The 21,536-nt window shown below is 42.6% G+C and overlaps 1 protein-coding gene across 2 annotated transcripts in view; it reads left to right on the top strand.

The window, feature by feature from the left end:
• The window catches only part of PI4KA (phosphatidylinositol 4-kinase alpha), an 89,593-nt gene extending 68,897 nt beyond the window's left edge, over positions 1–20,696 (top strand). For both annotated transcript variants that reach the window (XM_067539903.1, XM_067539902.1), the window contains exons 43-55: positions 316–436; positions 724–853; positions 8,266–8,336; positions 10,231–10,303; positions 10,667–10,737; positions 11,380–11,489; positions 12,154–12,258; positions 12,690–12,815; positions 13,131–13,251; positions 14,445–14,604; positions 16,766–16,855; positions 17,761–17,844; positions 20,007–20,696. In XM_067539903.1, the coding sequence (XP_067396004.1) occupies positions 316–436; positions 724–853; positions 8,266–8,336; positions 10,231–10,303; positions 10,667–10,737; positions 11,380–11,489; positions 12,154–12,258; positions 12,690–12,815; positions 13,131–13,251; positions 14,445–14,604; positions 16,766–16,855; positions 17,761–17,844; positions 20,007–20,058 (1,314 nt within the window). In that variant the 3' untranslated portion in view covers positions 20,059–20,696. The remainder of the gene's footprint in view (positions 1–315; positions 437–723; positions 854–8,265; positions 8,337–10,230; positions 10,304–10,666; positions 10,738–11,379; positions 11,490–12,153; positions 12,259–12,689; positions 12,816–13,130; positions 13,252–14,444; positions 14,605–16,765; positions 16,856–17,760; positions 17,845–20,006) is intronic.
• Positions 20,697–21,536: the final 840 nt, after the last annotated feature.

Here is a 21,536-nt window from a genome sequence, read left to right as displayed (position 1 = left end):
AAAATCTAAATAGAAAAGACACAAATAGGGTGGGGGGAGTGAAACAGGCACAGAGATTAAAATGACTCTTCCAAAAAACCAGGTCAGTGACAGAGCCAAGAATAGAATCTAGGCCTCCTGACTCCTAGTTCAGTGCCCTGTCCACTAAATCGTGGTGCCACCCTTCATATTGCTAGAAAAGCACTCAAGGATATCACCATTGTCTTCTTTTTCCAGTCTTTAAATATATTCAGATGTGAAGGGTAGTGGCTGGTGCTGGTGGGATTGAGTTGTGGCATTAGTCTTCTGAGTGACGGTGAATTTGTACTGTTGCAGATGGGCTATGTTAGGGAATACATCCTCTGGGCAGCTGCCAAATCCCAGCTTTTGGCTCACCAGTTTATTTGGAACATGAAAACCAATATCTTCCTGGATGAAGAGGGACACCAGAAAGATCGTGAGTACTGTATGCTTGGGCCCATTAGCCTAATTTCTCTCCTATTCCTTATTTCACAGATTGAATCCCCCCATGTTTTTTCCCTCAGGAGTTACGGATCTTTCATTTGTGCAGATAAGACCCATTTTTGAGGGGTTTTTCCTTATGGAATTCAGTGAAGTAGGTGCATGCGTGTGTATGTTTGTGATTCAAAGGAAAATCTTCCGTTTTCCCTCTTGTGGTTTGTGTCTTTCTGGATAAGTGTCCAAGGTGTTACTCATGCTTGCTTCTTTTGGTTCCATATGCAGCTGACATCGGGGAACTACTGGAGCAGCTCGTAGAAGAGATAACTAGTTCATTATCTGGGCCAGCCAAGGAGTTCTACCAAAGGGAATTTGATTTCTTTAATAAAATCACTAATGTTTCAGCCATCATCAAGTAAGTGTGGGAGTTCAGGAGATTGAACTGTTGTATAGTTCCCTATTCTGCAAATAACTGTTGTCTTCAATAGGAAGGTCAGCATTGGGTGGGATCTGGGACCATGAATTCCTAAAAAGATTTAAAAAAAAATTTTTTTTTTTTTTTTAAAAGATACTGGTGTATCAAAAATTAAATAAATTTCCCCATTGATTATGGATCTGTGCTAGTAAGATGCACAAGCTTGTTTTGCTTTGTACTTTTATTGATTAATATCTGATCTGACCTGAGTAAATTGTAAGTGAGCAGTGACTGTTTTAATAGCCCCTCCATCTGAAATATGCATTGCAGTTTGGGCCATGAAGAAATGGTGACATTGAATTTTGGTTTTAAATTAATTTGATTTATCTTTGTTTTGCAAGCAAGCATGGGGAGTTCAGTGTTAGTGGAATGACACTGAGTAGGAAAGTGGAGCTAGGCAGAAATGAAAATGGTAAAACAACCAGTGCTTTTGTGCCAGGAGAACAAATCCCACAGGCCTAGTTAGTGTCACCTGCCTCATTAAAATGGGCATTTGGATAGGTTAGAGGCAAAGCTTGCTTCACGCAGGAAAAGCAGTACTGCAGTATGTAGGTCTGTCAGGGTTTTCCATTATTTTCTTCAAGTTACAACTTGCTAGAAACATTTCGTTTTGGATTTAAAGAACCACAGATATTCTCCAGTAGCAATGCATACTATATTTTACTAAATTCTCCATGAAAATGTCTGTCTCTTCACAAAGGCATTTCTGTGTATACTGTAAATAGAAGCTTTATCCTGCATACATAGCAGTCTTCTGTCTTATTCTTAAAGTGCTGTTATAATTCATTGGTTTTGTAGCAGCAGACCAGATATAATGGAGATAGACTGTAATGTCTCTCACACTGGATTTTGTTATCACTTAATGAATGTGAAACTTCTGTTCACAGAGGTTCTGGTAACCAACAGGAATAACGGGAAGGAGGCGTGGTGAAAGTACATCACGTAACATTTTTGAAGTTTGCCAGAAGATGTCAGTGGCTTAGCACACAAGCGTGTAGCTCAAGCTTATGCTTTTGTTACACATTTTGAAAACGTTCTCAGACATAGAATATAGCTGAGAGTAACGCAAAATATCTTCCCTGTACAACAAATTGGTTTTACTTTTTAAAATGAAATTTTGATAATTGTTTGTTAACACTATAATACAGGAAGATCTGGCCAAGGGACAGCTGTTGCAAGAGTCACCAGACATTAGGTGACCTTTGTGTGTGTGCTTGAAAGCTTTGGCGCATCGGGATGGGCTAAAGGAACTGTTTCTGCCTTAGCTCCTGAAAGTCTCAGTGTCTGAGTGAATGTCCCACTCACTTTTATTGTTTTAAAGTTGTGAGTAAGCAGCCTAATAGCATTGGCTTTAATTTGGTAGGCACTTTGCAGGCATTTCCATCTTCTACTCCATGCCACGCACTTCTTAAGCAAAGATTTCAGGTAGAGTGAATGTGAATGAAGATGTGACCTAGCATGATTTGATTCTCCTAAGTGCTGTACTCTGGTCTCCAGAGATGAAAAACTTTCTGCCCCAAAGTTCACTTTATGAAAGAGGCGATGCATCCAGCGTCAGAACCAAACCCAACTGCAAAGTTCAGAATCCATGAGGAGCGCCCTTCTAGCTGCCCATGATTGAAAGTGCAAGTCTGGTGAGAAACGTCATTCTTCACCCTCACCATTAGCCTCCTTAAAGCACTCAAAGTCTTGGTCTTCTCCTAAAAAGACTTCCAGTAAGTCCTCTGGTACCAGTTCAAGCCACCACAAATCTAGAAAACCAGCTCTGTCTGGGGCGGCACCATCGACTCTAGCCCCTTTGGTACTGTTGATGCTGGTTTCTTCACCCTTACTGGGTTCCTTTTCATCATTCCAACCGATCCAGTCTATCTCAGCACTGCCAGACAAACACTTATTTCTTTCAATACTCTCTGCTCTTCAGGCCTTCTTGTCAGCAGGGGATCTTCTGTGTCTCCCACTACTTGACCTCCTTTGCTACAACTGGCATTGGTGGTCCACTTGGTGTTGTCGGCATTGCTGACACGCTCAGCATTGTTGGTGCACTTAGCATCATCAGTACAGTGGTGCATTCAGCACTCCAACTCCTTTGAAGACAGCACCATCTCTCTGACCCATTATGCTGGCACCACCAGCACCGATCGCTTTGCTTGCATGCCAGCCATATCGACCCTCGGTTTTGTTGGATCCCTGGGTGTCGCTCCTACGCAGACCACCTCAAACCCCAGTGGGGACTGCTCCTCCCTATTCTGAAGAAATCTACACTTATTTTTCAGACTCTAAAAGGGAACCATTCATGGTCTTTTTAGATTGCTTTATAGACCTCCTGTCAGGGTTACAGGACCTGAAGACCAGGATTGGTTTTCTTATGAAGAGGCTCTTGCATGGTGTCTCCTACTGTGGATGACTCAGACAATGCAGTGTCTTCCATGGCCTTACTGGACTTGGGCTGCTGTGAGGGATTCTGGATCTCCATCACAGTCACATTCTAAGAGAAAGTCTCTGTGACAGGGCTGGCGGAGCCCTGAGGGTTAAGCCAGCCCCCTGCCACTAGAGCCCTAATTAAAGGGGGAATGGAGCCAGCTGAGTGAGCCTGCAGTGACTGAGCTAACAAGGAGCAGCTGTGATGCTCCTTGGACGGGTCCTATAAAGGCTCGCAGGAAGGCGTTCAAGGGGCTGACCAGAGGCTCACCGAAGGGAGGTAGTAGCAGCAGTAGCTGGAAGGGGCAGGGGAGTCAGCTTGAAAGGGAGAAACCTCCGTTGGAGGTGAGCTGTCCTGATCTGGTGGCTGAGCCTGAGCTGCCGTTGGCCTGAGATTGCACCTGTAAATAGTTAGTAGAAGAAAAGCCTGTAAACAAAGAGCACTAGTGGGAGCACAAAGCTGCATCTGCATGTGGTTTGTGGGGAAAGAAGCCCGGAACAGCAAGGGGGCGAGCACGGACCCTTTACAATCTCCTCCTCCCCAAGTGCAGGAAACCTCTACCCAGGATATTGTTACCATCCCTCCACCCACTGTACTCAACCCTATGACATAATGGAGGAATCTCTGGATGTTCCCCTCTCCCCCCTTTCCCCCTCCCATATTTCATCATCATCTCAAGATGAAGAAGCTACTCAAGAGTCAATATCTCTATGCCAGAGGAGTTTAAGATCTTCCAGCCTCATGAGGAGGATGGTTACTTCCCGTAGTAGTGCAAGGGTACTTGTGCAAGGAAAACCCACACAGTCTCCATAATATTTTACAGACTCCTGCCCTGGGAAGGGTTGCTCTTCCTATCAATGAAGCCTTGCTGGAGCTGGTGAAAACCCTGTGGCAGACCCTAGCCTCTACACCACCTATGGGTGTATGAGGAGACAGATGATATCAAGTCCTTCAACAAGGTTTTTTATTTTTATTTTTTTAACTGATCCAGTTCCCAATTCCTTGTGGTCACAGCTGCTAATGAGTGGTCTCGTCAGTACTATCATAAAGCCACTCCCAAAGGAATTCAAGAGACTGGATTTATATAATTGAAAGAATTATTCCATCATTGCTCTTCAAAAGAAAGTGGCGAACTATCAGGCTGTCTTGTCTACATATATTTTTATTCATTTTTTAGCAATTTCTAATTTTGCTGACAAGTTGCCAGAGGAACATGAGGAACAAGTTTCTGGCTTTAGTTTGAGGCCACTTCTTGGCCTGAATATCCCTTCAAGCAGCCATTGACATTGCTGATATGGACTCATGGCCAGTGATGACTGCGATTTCCATTTGGTGCTCTTCCTGGCTGCAGGCTTCTGGCATTCCAAAAGAGCTGCAAAATGCAACAGAAGATTTACTCCTTGAAGGATCTAAACTGTTTTCCAACAGAACGGACCATGCTGTAAGACTCTGGTGCAACACTTAATTCAATAGTTTACACTCTAGTTAAAAAGAAGAAACAGTTTAGTCCACACTCTTCCTATAGATTCTCTTTCTTGCAGAGGTCACAGGATTTGTTGAAGAGAAGATCATGACCTTTTCAGTGTCACCAACCTCCTTCATCTACAGCAAGCCCTTTTCATCAGATAACCACAACTTCCAAGCAGGCATTCTGACTGCTTGATTGAGGACAGCATGCTAACCATATTGCCACTGTTCATAACATGCCTGTTCTTATTTCACTGTGCTTGGGAAAACATCACGTCAGACAAGTGGGTGTTCAGCACAGCAAAGGAAGGATATGTTCTCCAATTCACCTCCCACCCTTTTCTCAAACCACTTTCACTGTCCTTTTCAGGGACCCATCTCACAAGACCTTCAAGAAGTACCTTCTCATCTGGAATTGGGAGATTTCGAGGAAGTTCCGTACAAAAACCTGATGGTCTTTGCTGCGTTGTAGATTTAAGGAACTGAACATTTTCATCAAGAAAAATCATTCTTCTTGGAGTGCTTGCTCATGTCCTTTCCAGGAAGGGGTGCGTGTGCCGCATGCACCGGTGCTGGAGATTTTTCCCTCTGTGGTATTCGTAAGGCTGTCTCTAGTGCCCTTTGCAGTGGCGCACAGTAATAGACATGACCAACCTGAACAACAGATGCAGGCGATTTTGACCCAGTGTAGTCCATGGTCTGGACTCCATCACATATGCCTTCCTTCTCCCTCAGTCCAGTTATATTCTACGTGCTTTCTCTCTAGTTCCTCTCATTCCAGGGGTATTCAGGAAGCTGAAAAGAGACAAATCAATATTAATCCTCATGCGTCTAGTGTGGCCAAAACAGTATTTGTCCCTGGATCTACATCACCTCTCCCACTGGTCATCGATAATTTTACCTCTAGTCAAGAATCTCCTCTCTCAGAACCAGGGCACATCTCTTCATCTAAGCCTCCTCTCTCTCCACTTCACAACATGGATGTCCTCTGGTTAAATTCTCACGAGAAATCATGCTTCCAAGACATTCAGACCATCTTGGTGAACTGTAGAAAAAAATCCTCTAGAGTCATATGCAAGAGATTTTCAATTTGGGCACAATCTCAACACTTATTGTCCCATCACCCAGAGGATAGATGTGTTGGACTATCTGTTGCATCTGATATCATCAGACCTTTCCATGAGTTTTGTGAGAGTCTGCCTGGCTTCCATATCTGCACTACATCTTCCAGGGTTTTCCATTTTCTCTCACCCTCTGGTTTCCTGATTCTTGAAAGTTTTATTCAACACTTACCCTCCCAGGTCTGATCCTGTACCTATATGGGATCTCAAACTAGTTCTCTCCAAACAGATAGGATTCTCCTTTGAACCTATGGTGTCAGCCTCATTGCCTTTATTGTTTATGAAGATGATATTTCTGGAGGCAATCACTTCTGCACTCGATTCACTTGAGTGCATTGAGTGCACATACACCTGCAGTGGAATGTAGATCTGTACAACACATCTATAAGAACAACAGTTATTTTACAGGTAAGAAACTTTTTTTTTTATATATCTGTATAATCGCATCCACACTAGGACATGGTTCACGTATATCAATATAAAATCACTCCCCACACCAACCGAAATACTTAAATTGCTACAAAAACTGTGTCTAGACAGGCCTTCATTAGTTCCTTGAGCAAGGAAAGAAACATCAGAATGTCTTTTATTTATTTTAATCCTCGGTGTAACATCCAGACCAAGAAAAAAAGCTTTCATTAATCAAACTGTTCAAAGTCTCCTATTGTTCAGATTGAGATTTCACCCATTAAGCAAAAATTTCTACAGTGAACAATGAAATACTCCAGAAGCTTGGCTTCAGTTCTGTTGGTACCAACCTTTTCTGTTTTTGGCATTTTGCTGCTAAAATAGAAGACAATTTTAAAGTCATATCACCTTTTGTACTATGTGTTGTTACTCAAATTGTTTAGCCGTTTACTATGTGAAATTTCTGTGAATAATCATAGTTTTAGAGGGGATCCTCTTGTTCAATATATAGTGTACATTATGTATATCTTGTTTCTATAAAGAATCATTCTTATCTTGCTCCAAAAAATAAAATGAACTTGGACTATGGGTTTTTTTTTAAATGCCAGAATGTCATCTTTACCATTATGTAATACTTCTAACCCATAACTTTCCCTTCCTCTCTTTCCCCGTAGAACCATAATTCCAGCACGATAGGACACGTAATATTTTCATATCCTTCACCCTCCGCCAGTTGCAGTACTTAAAAGTTTTACCCTGTAGCATGGGGTTCTCAAACTGGGGGTTGTGATCCTCAGGGGGTCGTGAGCTATCAGCCCCTGTGCTTGCCAGTAAGGATGGCATGGCATGGGGGGAAGTCATCACTTTTTTGTTGGGGGGTCATCACAGCCTGAAATATTTTCAAAGAGGGTCCCAGCAAAACAAGTTTAAGAACCCCTGAGTATAGCTGATGTGGATGGATTGTGAAAATTCCTGGGATGTTCAGAAATGTTTTGTTATCTTAGGAGTGCAATGCTGTCTGAGCCAAGCTCTGCAGAGGGGGATGCAATGTTTCTCATGGGGTGGATGAAATCAGCAGTCAATCAGAAATTGTGCCTCCCCTCCAGTTTTCCCCACGTTATGCCTTATTACTCTCATTGTCTCAAATCATAGCCATGATCATCCTTGGCTCAACATAACTCTGGAGCTTATAGGTTAGTTGTTTAGTCAACCAGAGTGGTTGTTAAATGTTGCAAAGCATTTGCTTCCCCTTGGGCTGAGTGGGGGCCTAGATTGAGAATTCAAGAAGCTTGGTTTAGAGTGTGTGTATTATTTGGCATAAAGGCAGATTTCTTATTTTGTCTGGGCAGTTTCACATTAGTCATGTTAAATTGTTCTACAGAGCTTTTCTATGATTGTCAGCAACAGACAATTTATAGTTGCACACACTTTGGTACAGTATAAACAACAAGCACTGAGAAGGCTTTTGAGAGGGCTTTGAGTCCAAGGATTTCCTGGCCAGTTCTGAAAAGGACTTGGAGCCTGCACATATAAGAAACTGTTCCTCCTGCAATCATGTATTATGGGCATGTAGCTCAGCCATTTAAAGATGCTAGCTTCACCCTCCCACACACTCTTGGAAAATAAAATGATTCTCCAGGTGGCCAGTCAACTAGGGAGAGAAGGGAAGTAGACCAAGGCTTGTTGCCAGCTACCGTACAGTCTGTGATCTTTCATATCCAGTGATGTTCACAGAGCTAAAAGAAGAACTATTAAAAAGGCCAAGACTTTAACCAATATTAGTATAGGAAAAGGTTCAGGATCCATACTGAATGAGTGTGTATAAAGCTGAAGCAGTGCACTAAGAGATTGCTGTTACTCTAGGAAGAAACACATATTTTGTTTATTTAAATGTGAAACAGATTTCAATAAGTAAAATAAATTGTCTTTTTTCCCAGACCATTCCCTAAAGGAGATGAAAGAAAGAAAGCTTGTTTGAGTGCTCTGTCTGAGGTGAAAGTGCAGCCTGGTAAGAAGTGGTCTGATCATATTGTATGTTCCTTTTGCATTTTTCATGAATATTGATTTTTTTATGAGTGATTCATGGGACAATTGGTCTCTTCTCTGCCTCTTTTAATATTTTTGCTGCCTGGGGCTGATAAGTGACTCACTCTGCTGTTGCCAGTGTTGTTCCGTGTTAAGCAAAGCATGAACATAGTAGCACAAATATACCAACAGTGTGCATGGCATGTCACAATCCAGATATGAAGATCATAGAATATTAGAGTTGGAAGGGACCTCAGGAGGTCATCTAGTCCAACTCCCTGCTCAAAGCAGGACTAACCTCAGCTATATCATCCCAACCAGGGCTTTGTCAAGCCTCAGCTTAAAAACCTCTAAGGATGGAGATTCCACCACCTCCCTAGGTAACCCATTCCAGTGCTTCACCACCCTCCTAGTAAAAAACTTTTTCCTAATGTCCAACCTAGACCTCCCCCTGCAACTTGAGACCGTTGCTCCTTGTTCTGTCATCTGCCACCACCGAGAACAGCCTAGCCCCATCCTCCCTGAAACCCCCTTTCAGGTAGTTAAAGGCTGCTATCAAATCCCCCTCACTCTTCTCTTTTGCAGACTAAACAAGCCCAGTTCCCTCAGCCTCTCCTCATAAGTCCTGTGCTCCAGCCCCCTAATCATTTTTGTTGCCCTCCGCTGCACTCTCTCTAACTTGTCCACATCCTTTTTGTAGTGGGGGGCCCAAAACTGGACACAATATTCTAAATGCGGCCTCACCAATGCCGAATAGAGGGGAATAATCACTTCCCGTGACCTGCTGGCAATGCCCCTCCTAATGCAGCCCAATATGCCATTAGTCTTCTTGACAACCAGGGCACACTGCTGACTCATATCCAGCTTTTTATCCACCGTTACCCCCAGGTCCTTTTCTGCAGAGCTGCTGCCCAGCTCGTCGGTCCCCAGTCTATAGCTGTGCATGGGATTCTTCCTTCCTAAGTGGAGGACTCTGCACTTGTCCTTGTTGAACCTCATTAGATTTCTTTTGGCCCAATCCTCCAGTTTGTTTAGGTCACTCTGTATCCTATCCCTACCCTCCAGGGTATCTACCACTCCCTCCAGCTTAGTGTCGTCCGCAAACTTGCTGAGGGTGCAATCTACCCCATCCTCCAGATCATTAATAAAGATCCCTGCTCCAAAGAGCTTGCAGTCTAATTAGACAACATACACATCAAGGGAGGAAGGAAGAGGAATGAGGAGAGCAGTGCAATTGAAGAATGAGGTTAAGAAACAATTTTCTGTGTGTCACATGATTTTAGTAATGATGGGCAGGCTATGCCTGTGAAGAAGTAAGTTTTTGGGAGTGAGACACATCCATCTAACTGCCCTTCCCTCTCTTCACCCTCTATTCCCTCTATACATATCCCATACTTTGAAAGTCTCCACCTCTCCAAGACACTTTTTTTCTCTGACTCTCACCTTTAAAATTGTTAGAAGGAAACCTTTCCTGGCCTCTCCCTAACCAATCCTTATTGCTGTACCATCTGTCCATTACGAGGGGACTTCACCAGTCCATTGGGCTGTGCTATCAGTTCTTATTAGGCATTTTTGAGAGTGAAGTCTTATCTGCACCTTTCTGTGGTAAAGATCCTGCTGTACACATTTGAAACTGTAATCTATTTTCTCTGGCAATCAGTCACCAATCCAAAAGGTATTCGGTGTCCTTTATAGAAGGCAAGCTACAGCCTGTAGACTGTCCTAGGTGGCACACAGTAATGTATACATTTCTAACTTCAATATAGATTTTAAAAATACATGAATCAATGTATTGTCAAACTTCTAGCACTTTACTTGGTTACGCTAGCGGGTGAATTCACTTTGTGTCTATCAAGTTCTCTTCTCTCCTTTTGTAGGCTGTTACTTGCCCAGCAATCCTGAAGCTATTGTTTTGGATATTGACTACAAGTCTGGAACGCCTATGCAGAGGTAATTTGCTGTGTTGTAGCCTTGTTGGTTCCAAGATATGAAAGAGACAAGGTAAGCGAGGTAATACCTTTTACTGAACCAACTTCTGTTGGTGGAAGGTACAAGTTTTCAGGCTACATAGGGCTTATCTTCAGGTCTGGGGAAGGAAGCAGAGTAGTAGCTAGAAAACTTGTATCTTCCACCAACAGAATTTGGTGCAGTAAAAGATAGGTGAGGTAATATCTTGTCTCTTTCATATGTAGAGACCAATATAGTCTTGTTTTGTCCCTCAGATAATTTTAGTCTCAATATTTAGGTCTTTTCTAGGAATTTTTGCTGGTTGAATACATCAAACTCAACTTCCTTATGTGTTCGTATTTTCAGTGCTGCAAAAGCGCCATACTTGGCCAAGTTTAAAGTGAAATGGTGTGGAGTCAGTGAACTTGAAAAAGAAGGTCAGTAAAATAGTTCTTAACCATTTACACAACTAGTTAAGTCAGAGATTCATTAGAATTTCATGTTTTTGGTGGCTTGTGTCATTACAGTAAAATTAGGTTCAGAATTTAATTGAAGGCATGATTATTCAATCCAGTAATTGAATTCTGTAAATTGTGGGGGGGAAAAGCTTGTTGTTTGAGTTTCAAGAGGCAAACCTGCTATTTTTGGAAGTAATCTTGTAAAAACAGGGCAAATATTTGTGTACTAAAGAAATTTTGCCAAGGACTTTTAGCCCAGCATGTAAATTAAGTGTCTTTGGGTAATTTAGAAAACAAGGAAACTCAGGTTAATGCAGCTTTGCAATGATTTTTAAAACATAAATTTCAGAAGGGTTTTTAGCTCCTGTGCTTGACTCGTACATGCACTTCTCAGGCAGACCATGAGGGCTGTTTTGAAATATAATTTATATGTATAAATTCCACTTGTATTTCAGGAAACATGTCATCTTCAGGAATTCAGTGTTAGTTTAATTCACCCTGCAGTGCAGAAAATTTCCTGTAGACAAGTGAAGTGTTGAGTTTCCCGTACTGTCAAGTATTGTGATTCAAAGCTGCTAATTAAGCTCCATGTTCGAGTTTTGCTTTGTGCTCTATTTGCAGGTCTGCGTTGTCGCTCTGATTCCATAGATGAAAGTGGAGAAGAAGGGGTTGACAGTAAGAAGATCTGTTGGCAGGCAGCTATCTTTAAAGTGGGCGATGACTGCAGACAGGTACAAGGCCTCTGTAGTAATCGAAAATTGATTGACGGTGGTGTTTTAAAAGGGAGTCAAATTAACACAAGTACACTTCTGTGTGGGGCTCTTGGAATAATTGTTTAGCTTATTACAGAGACATAGTGAAGAGGAAGAACTACATTACCCCATCCTGGAAAAATGGTGGAAAGAAAAATCTCATACGTTCAAGACACAGCTTTGCCCCGTGCCAAAAATGCCTGTTAAAATCTCACACTCCAAACAACAAAATAAAAAAAAAAGTTTAGATAGTGGTAGCGACGCAGTGGCTTCTAAAGTTGTGTGTTATGTATTCAGACCTGTTTCTTTTTAACTGAGAGAGGGAATATTGGCTACTATGTTGGAGTTACTCATACTCCCCTCAAGGAATGCCAGGGATTTTGATACTCACCAGAGGCAAGCAGACAAGTCTGCAGTGTTAACACCTTATCTGAATGACATCTGTATACGTTGACTTGCTGCCCTCCCAAACTGCATTTTCCACCCGTTTTCCTCTCCAGATACAGTGAGTGCAGCACTAAGTACACATCTGCTAACTCTCTGTGATGTTTGTTTGCCCTGTAGCTCTTCAGACCACTTTCATAACCAGTTGGATTTTGTTGCATGACCTCTCTAATACTTGTGCATTTTTGTTGTTGAACAGGACATGTTAGCTTTACAAATCATTGATCTCTTCAAGAATATATTTCAGCTGGTAGGCCTGGACCTGTTTGTGTTTCCCTATAGAGTGGTGGCCACAGCCCCAGGGGTAAGTGGACGATTAACTATTCAGACTGTAGAATGGAATTTAGCACTGTTAGAAAGGGTATCTCTCTTTCAGCCCATATTCCTCTAAAGCAGGGAATTTTTATCCCTAGATCACCTTCCCCCAAGATTCTGACTATGGGTCCTTGCTGCCTATGACACTCCTACCCCCCTCTCGCTTGAGAATAAGTTGTGTGAGCAGCAGAAGGTGCCAAAGAAAATACCTCTAGGAAGCAGTCATGAATCTCCTCATCAGTTAGTTACAGGAAAGATAGAAAGTTTGAGACATTCTTTTTTATGAATATATAGAAAATATATTTTCAGTGTTCCATACATTTTTATCCATATGTCCCATGGGCTCTATATAGCTGCCATCAGCAATGAGAAATATATATTGGGAACGTGCTTTACAGTCTTGTTTGTCTTCCCCTTCAGTGTGGTGTTATTGAATGCATTCCTGACTGCACATCCCGTGACCAGCTGGGCAGGCAGACAGACTTCGGAATGTATGATTACTTTACAAGGCAGTATGGAGACGAATCAACCCTTGCTTTCCAAAAGGTAGTGTACCAACTGGCCAGACATAGCAGAATCTTGACTTGAGAAGCATTCTGGCTATAAGAAGTACCGTGACGCTAAATGGTACAATTATTACCATGATATTGTATCTGGTGTCTGATGCAGATAATCCACTTCTCAGCTGTGAGCAGGCTGTGCATAAAGCTGTTGCATTAGTGGTGAATGTCATTCATTTAAGAAGCGGATCACTGTAACTATGAATGGAAGAAATTCTTTATCAGGTTATATCTGCTCCTGGGATGGTGTAGCAAACTAGCTTTCCTCTTCTGAATTTCTTTTAATTTCTCATTTATGCAGGCTCGATATAATTTCATCCGCAGTATGGCTGCCTATAGCCTCCTGCTGTTTCTGCTCCAGATTAAAGACAGACACAATGGCAACATCATGCTGGACAAAAAGGGGCACATCATTCATATTGGTCAGTTGTGTCCTGTTGGTCTGTATGTCTCTGCCTTCTCATTCTGCTGCAAGGTATTATTTAAAAAAAATGAAAAAGCCAATTCTCCTCATTTGAAGTCATTCTCTGTTCTGTGATTTTATGATTACCAAAAGGATGGGAAGATTTCCTAATGTGTGAAAGAAGTGTGTATTTCAATACAGCACATGTGATTGTGTGCTTCTCTGTAATCCAGCCTTGCAAATTTCTAGCAGCCTTAAGCCAGCACTTGCTTGCGACTTTTAATTTTAGATATGCTAGTGAAGTATCATTTGATTTCTTTCATCGCTGTATGGATGGGTTTAGATTTTGTGCTTTAACCAGTGAGAGTTTACATAACAATCTGCCAAGGCTGTATAATCTCTGCACAGAATTTGCATTTATGGGACTCCACTGATGTTTCAGTGAGAAGCTTACTTAATGCACCCTAAGTTGTAAAACACCTAATGTTAAGTTTCATCTTTACTGTTGTATTCATGCACTCCAAGTTCACCTGCAGACACACTTCAGTGGAGGATAAATCAATGTACAGTGTGTACAATACATAATCAAAATGTGAGGTCTTGGGCCCACCTCTCAGTTACCCCTTTCACTGTTCTCCCTATTGTAGGGAAGCCAGATTGGAACAGCTGCATGATTGGTATCCTCATGGGCAGAGAAACCATGGATTTTTGTACCATACTTTGGGACAATACCAGGAGGTATAAAGAGTATTTCTGGGAAAGGCAGGATACTGAGGGGCATTTTTGCACTAATTGGTGCTTCTGGGAGGTCTTGAAGGTAGCCCTAAGTAATGAGCATTACGGTAGTCTAGCCTGAAGTTGCCACCAGGATGAAGGAGGTTTGAGGTCTGCATAGGAGAGGAATGGTCACAGTCTCTGGTCACATATGGCTAATGAAAGGGACACGATCTGTCAACATTTTAGCTAGGCTATTGTAATATATTCTACATAAGACTTGAAACCACAGAGAAACTCTAGGCAGTAGAGAAGACAGCTGGCCCTTTAGGGGGTGAGCCAAGATGAGCTGATTCCATTTCCGCTCAAGTCTCCACATGGATTCCTGGTCTCATTTTTTGAATGCAATTAAGCATTTAGTTTCTACAGTGATCAGTGCCCTATTAACCAATACAGTATGTTCACTGTTTTATTATATGTTTGTGTGTGTGTGTGCAGATTTTGGTTTCATGTTTGAAAGCTCACCTGGTGGAAATCTGGGCTGGGAACCAGACATCAAGCTGACCGATGAGATGGTGATGATAATGGGAGGAAAAATGGAGGCCACCCCTTTCAAGTGGTTCATGGAGATGTGTGTCAGGGGATACCTAGCAGTCAGGTGAGAAGGCTTCACATCTCTTCTCTTTGCTCATAGGCAGAGGTGCTTCCACCTCTATTTAGAGAATCAGCAGCAATTAGTTTTCTTTACTGCTTAATGCATTTGAATCTCATGCCTATCTGAAGGCCGCATCCTGTGCAAATGGAATCATTGCTCCCCAAAACAGTGAGATCCTCTCTCAGATAATAGACATGACTCCAGAATCTGAGCTCTTTTTTTGAACTATGAAGAACTGTGAAAATTCTGCTCTTACCATAAGGAATCAGCCTGTGTTCAGCAGATTATGGATATGATCTAAAATCTGTGAGGGGAAGACTAGTCTGTCTTGGCCCTGAGTCTATTCCAACACATATTCCTCTTCTATAACAATGCCAGAGTGTGTGGCAAGGTGGCCTCTTACAAAGTTTGCACTGACATCTGGTTCTGATTGGACTTCCTGGTTTCTTGTTTATTTCGTGCTTGTATGTCACATGGGGGAATTCCTGCCAGGACGATCTTTAAGTGAACTTTTTCCTTGCTTCACTGTACTTAGTGTGGGTGGCGTTAATAATCTGGGGTATGTAAAAAGCTTTTGAGTTCCTCTGGGACCTCTTCTGTCCGCACTAACAGGACAACCACATTTAGCTCCAGCTGATGTGGTGCATACAAGGTGAGCCATAGAAAGTAGAGCCAGAACTTCCATTGTAAAGCACGTAAGCAGTTTGGTGAGCCAAGCTGTCACAATGAAGATTCCTTAAATTTTTACTTTAGTGCTAGCACCTGCCTAGCACCATCAAACTTGGGCTAGGGAGGCAGCATTGCCTACTGAACAGGGCATGGGGTACTGGCGGTTAAGAGAATTAGGTTTTGTTCCCCGTTCTGCCACTGTGTAATTTTTTGGGTAAATCTTTAAGAGGTATATTTTCAGACAGGTTGAGGCCACCTTTATGAAAATTTGCCTTTTTAATCTCTCTCTCTGATTTTTCCTCTCTAAAATGTGTCTATTTCCCACCTTTTATAGAATGCCTTTGAGGTGCTTCAGTGGGAAGCACTGTGAATATTGTCTTCTCCTGCTGAGTTTACTTAGGTGATCAGCTCCTGGCTAGCCTACTACAAGTCTGAGCAGCTGCACTGCAAAACCACACCCAAGTTACTGGTGCTGCACTCACTCGTGTGTCGCTAGGGCTTCTGATGGCATATCTTGTTTTCTGTGCTGTGCTGAGTGGAGCTAGTTCTTATTCATTGAATTGTGGGGGAACTTGTCTGCCTTCTAGGCACATTAGGGCAGTTGGGGGAAGGCACTGGAGAACCATCAGCACCTGAGTGATTTAACCTACATCCTAATTGTAAAGTGGGAAGGTTACCAGCCCAAGTGGAAAGCTGCACCTGAGCGTTAGCCTGTAGTCCCAGGTGAGCCAGCTAGCCTGGGTTGAAAGCACCACCCTACTTAGGTGAGAGAGTTTCATGTGTGGACAGGAGGAGGGTTAGGAGCAACACCTGAGTAAATAGCCCAAATTAACCGTGCAGTGAAGATGTGCCAAGTATTATTGATGCTAACTTACAAAATCAAAGCTTCCTCAGTTAGCAGCCCAACCTGTGTCCATCTGGAAACACTAGTCCTGTCAGCAGAGTTTTATCTGTTAATTTTGGCAGCCTAGGGAAGGTCTTAAATTGAGGCAAAAATGTCATCTGAGTGTTGGGAGTATTCACACAGTGGATGGGGGGAGGGGGTAAGACATGGCACTGTAGTATTGGGCTATGCAGAGGAGTTAGGAAATAGTGCCCCATCCATGGATTTCCCATGTTGCTGGCTTAAGAGAATTGTGCTGCTGGATCCAGCTGATTACACTTGCACAGCCAAAAGAACATTACTTTACCCAAATACTATTTAGTACCATTCGCCCGAGGTTGTTATCCATCTCACACCATTTTGTTTATCTGCTGCCAAACACTGGGGAATGAAATTGCTTTTGTCGCAGTAATTTAATTAGGGTGACAGACTGTGAACAGCAGTGCAACTCCATCAGCAAACATAAGAGGATTATGCTGTGTAGATTTAATTACAGTAAAAGGTGTGATCCATTTCCCAGCAGAATTCCTCAGCTTGTGCTTTGTACCCAGCAAAGGCAGGAAAAGTTTGAGAACTCTAATTACCTTTTGCTGTCTGTCTCTCTCTCTCTAGACCCTACATGGATGCTGTGGTCTCCCTGGTTACCTTGATGTTGGATACAGGGCTGCCCTGTTTCAGAGGGCAGACAATCAAGTTGTTAAAGTAAGTCTTGCAGATATCTGTTAACCCTTTCATTATTTTTTCAGCATAGGAGGATTGCTTCTGCTGTTTGTCTTAACATAGCAGCAGGTTTCATTTTACCCTAGGCAAATATGGCCTAATAAATGTTTTAAAGAAGTAGAATTTGGTTATTCTATAGCATTTCTCATGCCATAAGAATTTCAAAGCACTGTGCACAAAATGAGTTAAATTCAATTAGTGCTGTGACTGTGCAGGTAAATAGAGTAAATTAAACTGCTCAGCATCAGCAAAAACATAACCAGAGAGGAGAGAACCTGTTTGAATAAGGAGAATGTTGTCTAGGGTCTAAGATGATCCCCTGCACTCTTCGCAAATGCCACTGAGATCTTTAACGTTCACCAAGACAGGCACCAAGAATCTAAATGTATCATCCTTACAGGACAGCACTCCCCTAATACTGCATTACAACATCAGTAGTTTGGTATATGTACATCTTCTAGTGGGGCACTTAAACCCAAATCCGCAGCATTCTGACTCCAGCGTTAGCTCTGCAGTCACCATTTCCAACAGACATTCATTCATTCCACATGGTGGCGAACGGACTGTTTGAGCCCAACTGACCTACTATCCAAAGTACAGATGTTTGAAGGACAGGAGCTGAAAGATTAAAGGAGTTTGTTTAGGTCTCTCCCCTTCTAGAGTTCTCACTGGAAATCCAGCCAGAATCTTACAATATCCATCCCTTTTCTTGTGAGTCTCAGCACTCAGGTGATTCTTCAAGAGTGATGCTTATAGTGTCGGTGGTATAGACTGAATGCTAATAATTATTACAGGAGAAAAGCTGTACAGAACTAATACCCAACTGTTTGTTTTTCCCACTGTAACAACCAGACTAACTAATGTGTGCTTTTCCACTCCCCATACAGGCATAGGTTCAGCCCCAACATGACAGAGCGGGAGGCAGCAAACTTCATCATTAAGATCATACAGAGCTGCTTCCTCAGTAACAGGTCTGGCATCTTCTATCTGTCTTCTCCTTGTCTCTTCCCTAGATCTGGACACTAGTTGGTCAGTCTTTGAGGGGGTTAAAGGTCTTGTTTAACTAATGAGCCATAGGTGGCATAAAGCTCTGTAGTTGTTGACCTCATGGTAATGCAGGATAGTGGCCCTAACTTGTGGCCATACTGTACCTTGCCATATATTCCCTTTTGTGGAAGTAGAATACTGCTGAGCACAGCCTGGCACTGCATCAGTTTGTTGGCTGGTGTAAAGAACATGGAGTTTTCTACGCCATAGCAGACCACTGGCCTAATCAAGTTCAGCATTTTGCCTCCAGCAGTGACCTATGCCTGACTATATTGCACTCAGCTAATTGTGCCTTACTGTTTGAAGCATGGGACTCCTTTCTGATTTATGCAGAGATGAGGTTGCCAGAGAATGGTATTGGCTGGCAACAGGGACCTCTTGCTTACTTTTCCGAATGAAGAGAGATTGTGACCTTCATGCTTGCTGCCTTTTAGGAAGCTGGGAGTATATTTATAGAGGAAGCAGCTTGTACAGCCTACTGGATTGAGCACGAGACTCAGAGACAGGAATGCTGGGGTTTACAGTAATCTTTGCAGCCCCTGCTGTGTTGCCTTGCCCAGTCACTTAATCTCTGTAAAACAGGGAGAGTAATACCGCCTGGGTGTACAGCAGTTTGAAGATGTAAAGCACTACAAGTGCTAAATTAGTATTTGTGGAGAAAAGTATAACCAACCCTTCTGTGATAAGTTCCTGTCTTTCCAATCAAACTTTTCTTCGTGCCTCTGTATCACATTGGTGCATTAGTCATCTCACTGTACTCCACATGCCAACGCTACTCATTGCATAATGTTACAATGGCTCAGAAAGAGAACAGCATCTTGGAGAGTAAAGACGGTAGTTTGGCGGCTCGGCTCACCCAACCAGTCTGGGTGGGCTTCATTTTCTTGGGTTATGCTACTTAGTGTACTGAATAGAATAAAGCACAGCACTGGCTTCACAATAAGCAGATAAAAATGTCACCTCGTTAACTAATTACCCAGTGGTAACTGTGTTCTTGCCTCCAGGTACATAAATAGTTTTACAATGTCCTATGAAAGATTTAAAGAGAAAATTAAATTAAATTTAAAACATATATTTTAAATATTAAAAGTTTAGTTGCTATTGTAAAAACTGGCATTGTCATTTCCTCATCCTTGGTCTCCTCAATTCCTTGTACAGTGGGATGAGGTAGAAGATCATATCAGATTCATCTGTGTGTCACAAACATAAGTGTAACATTTAGGTTTGCTTGCTAACTGCTACTCTTGTTACTTCTATTTCCATTGTTGTTCCTGTTCTGACTATTTTAGATTACTTGGATTTTTATGTGACCCTGCCCCTATGCAATACTCTGAATGCTGCTTAGATAATTATGTATTTCTTTCCCCTAAACAGAAGAGTTGTGTATCTAATCTGCCTAAGGTGCCTCTTGCCAGTCTAAGCACTGAAAGTCTGTTTGCCGCAGTTGCATAAAATAGTAAAGCAATTGCAGCCTTTGCCCACTTTTAATCTTGCCATAGGAAAGTGCAAGGAAGTTATTTTCTTTTAGCATAGCAATAATGGAAGGCTAGTCAGAGCCGTGCTTAGCCAGTCCAGGTTGGTGAGGATGTAACTCTTACAATGTTATAAGTCAGTTTCTCCTTTTTACTACTGCTGTTGCTGCACCAGTCCCAGTATCAGTGAACAAAGGGTTTCTCAAGTTAGCCTAGTAGTCACTAACATGCCCAGCTGTCATGTAGTATCATAGTTTCCACTGAATGTAATTCAACTCAGGATTAAGAACTGAAGAGGGAAGTAGTATGAACTGTTTTGAAACAAAGAACCTGCTGATCTAATGGTGAAATTATTGAATGATTTCTACATGTACTTTCCGCTGACTGGCATCAGGGCCAGGTGAGCTCTGCTAGTCTAAACAAGAGCAGGCTATTACGCATTAGTCATCATGACTCTCCTTTCACAGTGCCTTCAAAGTGGAGGTCTACGTTTTTGATTAGAAGTTACCATCCATGTATCTTGCATTTCTTTGGGATTTCACTTTTGCCGTTGATCTGCTGTTGCATTCCTATAACCCCTCTCATTTACCCAGGATTCTTCTGTTGTTTTGTAGGAGTAGAACATATGACATGATCCAGTACTACCAGAATGATATCCCATACTGAGAGACGAGGAGGATGAGTCTGGGGAAAATACTACTCGTCATATCCTAATTCCCTTTTTCTCCAGACTAGTAATAGGAACTGTTCAGTCATGGCTCACTGTCTCCAGTCTCTCATGTGCATGTACACGTTTTACTGGATCCTGCAACAATCAACACATCCAGTTAGTTCCTCTCTCTCTTTACTGGGATGTATATTTTTCTGTGGTTTTCCTGGAGTTGGCCACAATCGTAAATGAACCTCCCACTCTGGTTATGAATGTGTAAGCCACAGAGATGAAGCTGGGAAGTACGGGAGTTTTCGTGCAATGCCAGGATTTCATAGTGAGTGTAAAAACCCTTAACGCACCACCCAGTAGAATCCTCTGGAAGTAAAGGGTTTGGAGTTCTCTTTGGAGCAGTGACGAAGTGTTGATTTGCTCTAATTATGCTGTAGAAAAAGTAATGATAATCGACCAAAGTGGTGATGTCTCTGCATCTGAGTTAAGACTTTGCACTGTCTGTGGTCCCTGCTACATGGTCAGTATTTCATATGTACATGAAGAATGTATTTTTTCCTTTTGCGTGTTTAAAAAAAAAAACAAAAACCTCTACTGAAGATTTATTTAATCTATAAAAATGTAATAAAGATCTTAGACTTTACTGTGCCTGTATTACAGATTCTTTGAAATCTCCCCTGTCACCCACGGGTTGCATGCAAGGAGAGCTACTTGGGTTTGGTCCAGCACATCATTCTGCAAGTTCACACAGTGACTACTGTTCATGTTCATTGTGAGGTTTTTTCCCCCCCATCTGTCTACAAGAGGAGTCTCAACCCTTCTTCAGCCTCGGGCATATTCACTTTTAAATGGTAGATTATTATTTCTATAAAGATATTTTCTGTATAGGATTCTTGCACCTGGATTCAACTCCCTAGCATGACATAACAGAGCTTCTGACATGGTTATGGATTTTTGGTCTCTGAGGGCAGCAGTTGTGTGCGTCACGAACCAGGCCATGGGTGGTCAGGCCTAATGTTTGGAGCAGAGGTAGTCAGACCAGGAACAACACCGAAGGTCAGAGCCAAGGGTCACAGCCAGAATCAGGAGCCGAGCAGACTGGGCAGGACAGTAGCAAGCTGAGAACAAGTCTGGACCAGGCCTGGAGCAAGGGAGGAACAGGGCAGGCGCAGGAGAGACTGTAGCTGCGAGCAAGTGCATTGAGCAGCCAGGGATCCGTAGTGGCTGTTGGGCTTATGAGCAGGTTTGCTGGCTTCCTCAGACAGTCGAGCAGAGTGGTCAATGCGGTGGCTCAGCTGTGCTCATAGGCTGCCCGGAGACTGGGCAGCTGCATGTCCTCATTCCTGACAGTATGTAGGTTCACCAATCAGCCCTCTTCCCCCTGTGGTCACCACAGAACTTAACTGTGACCAAGGAATTTCCAGTGAGTGCTTGCTTTCTTTTCGAGCTCAGCAAAAGAGCTCCCATGTCAGCCTGCTCAGGG

This window comes from Emydura macquarii, unplaced genomic scaffold, assembly GCF_026122565.2.
Source record: "Emydura macquarii macquarii isolate MOO-44397 ecotype Brisbane River unplaced genomic scaffold, CSIRO-AGI_Emac_v2 contig_554, whole genome shotgun sequence".
Classification (NCBI taxonomy): domain Eukaryota; kingdom Metazoa; phylum Chordata; order Testudines; family Chelidae; genus Emydura; species Emydura macquarii.
The sequence above is the reverse complement of the archived record's forward strand: the minus strand, read 5'-3'. Positions and strand labels throughout refer to the sequence as shown.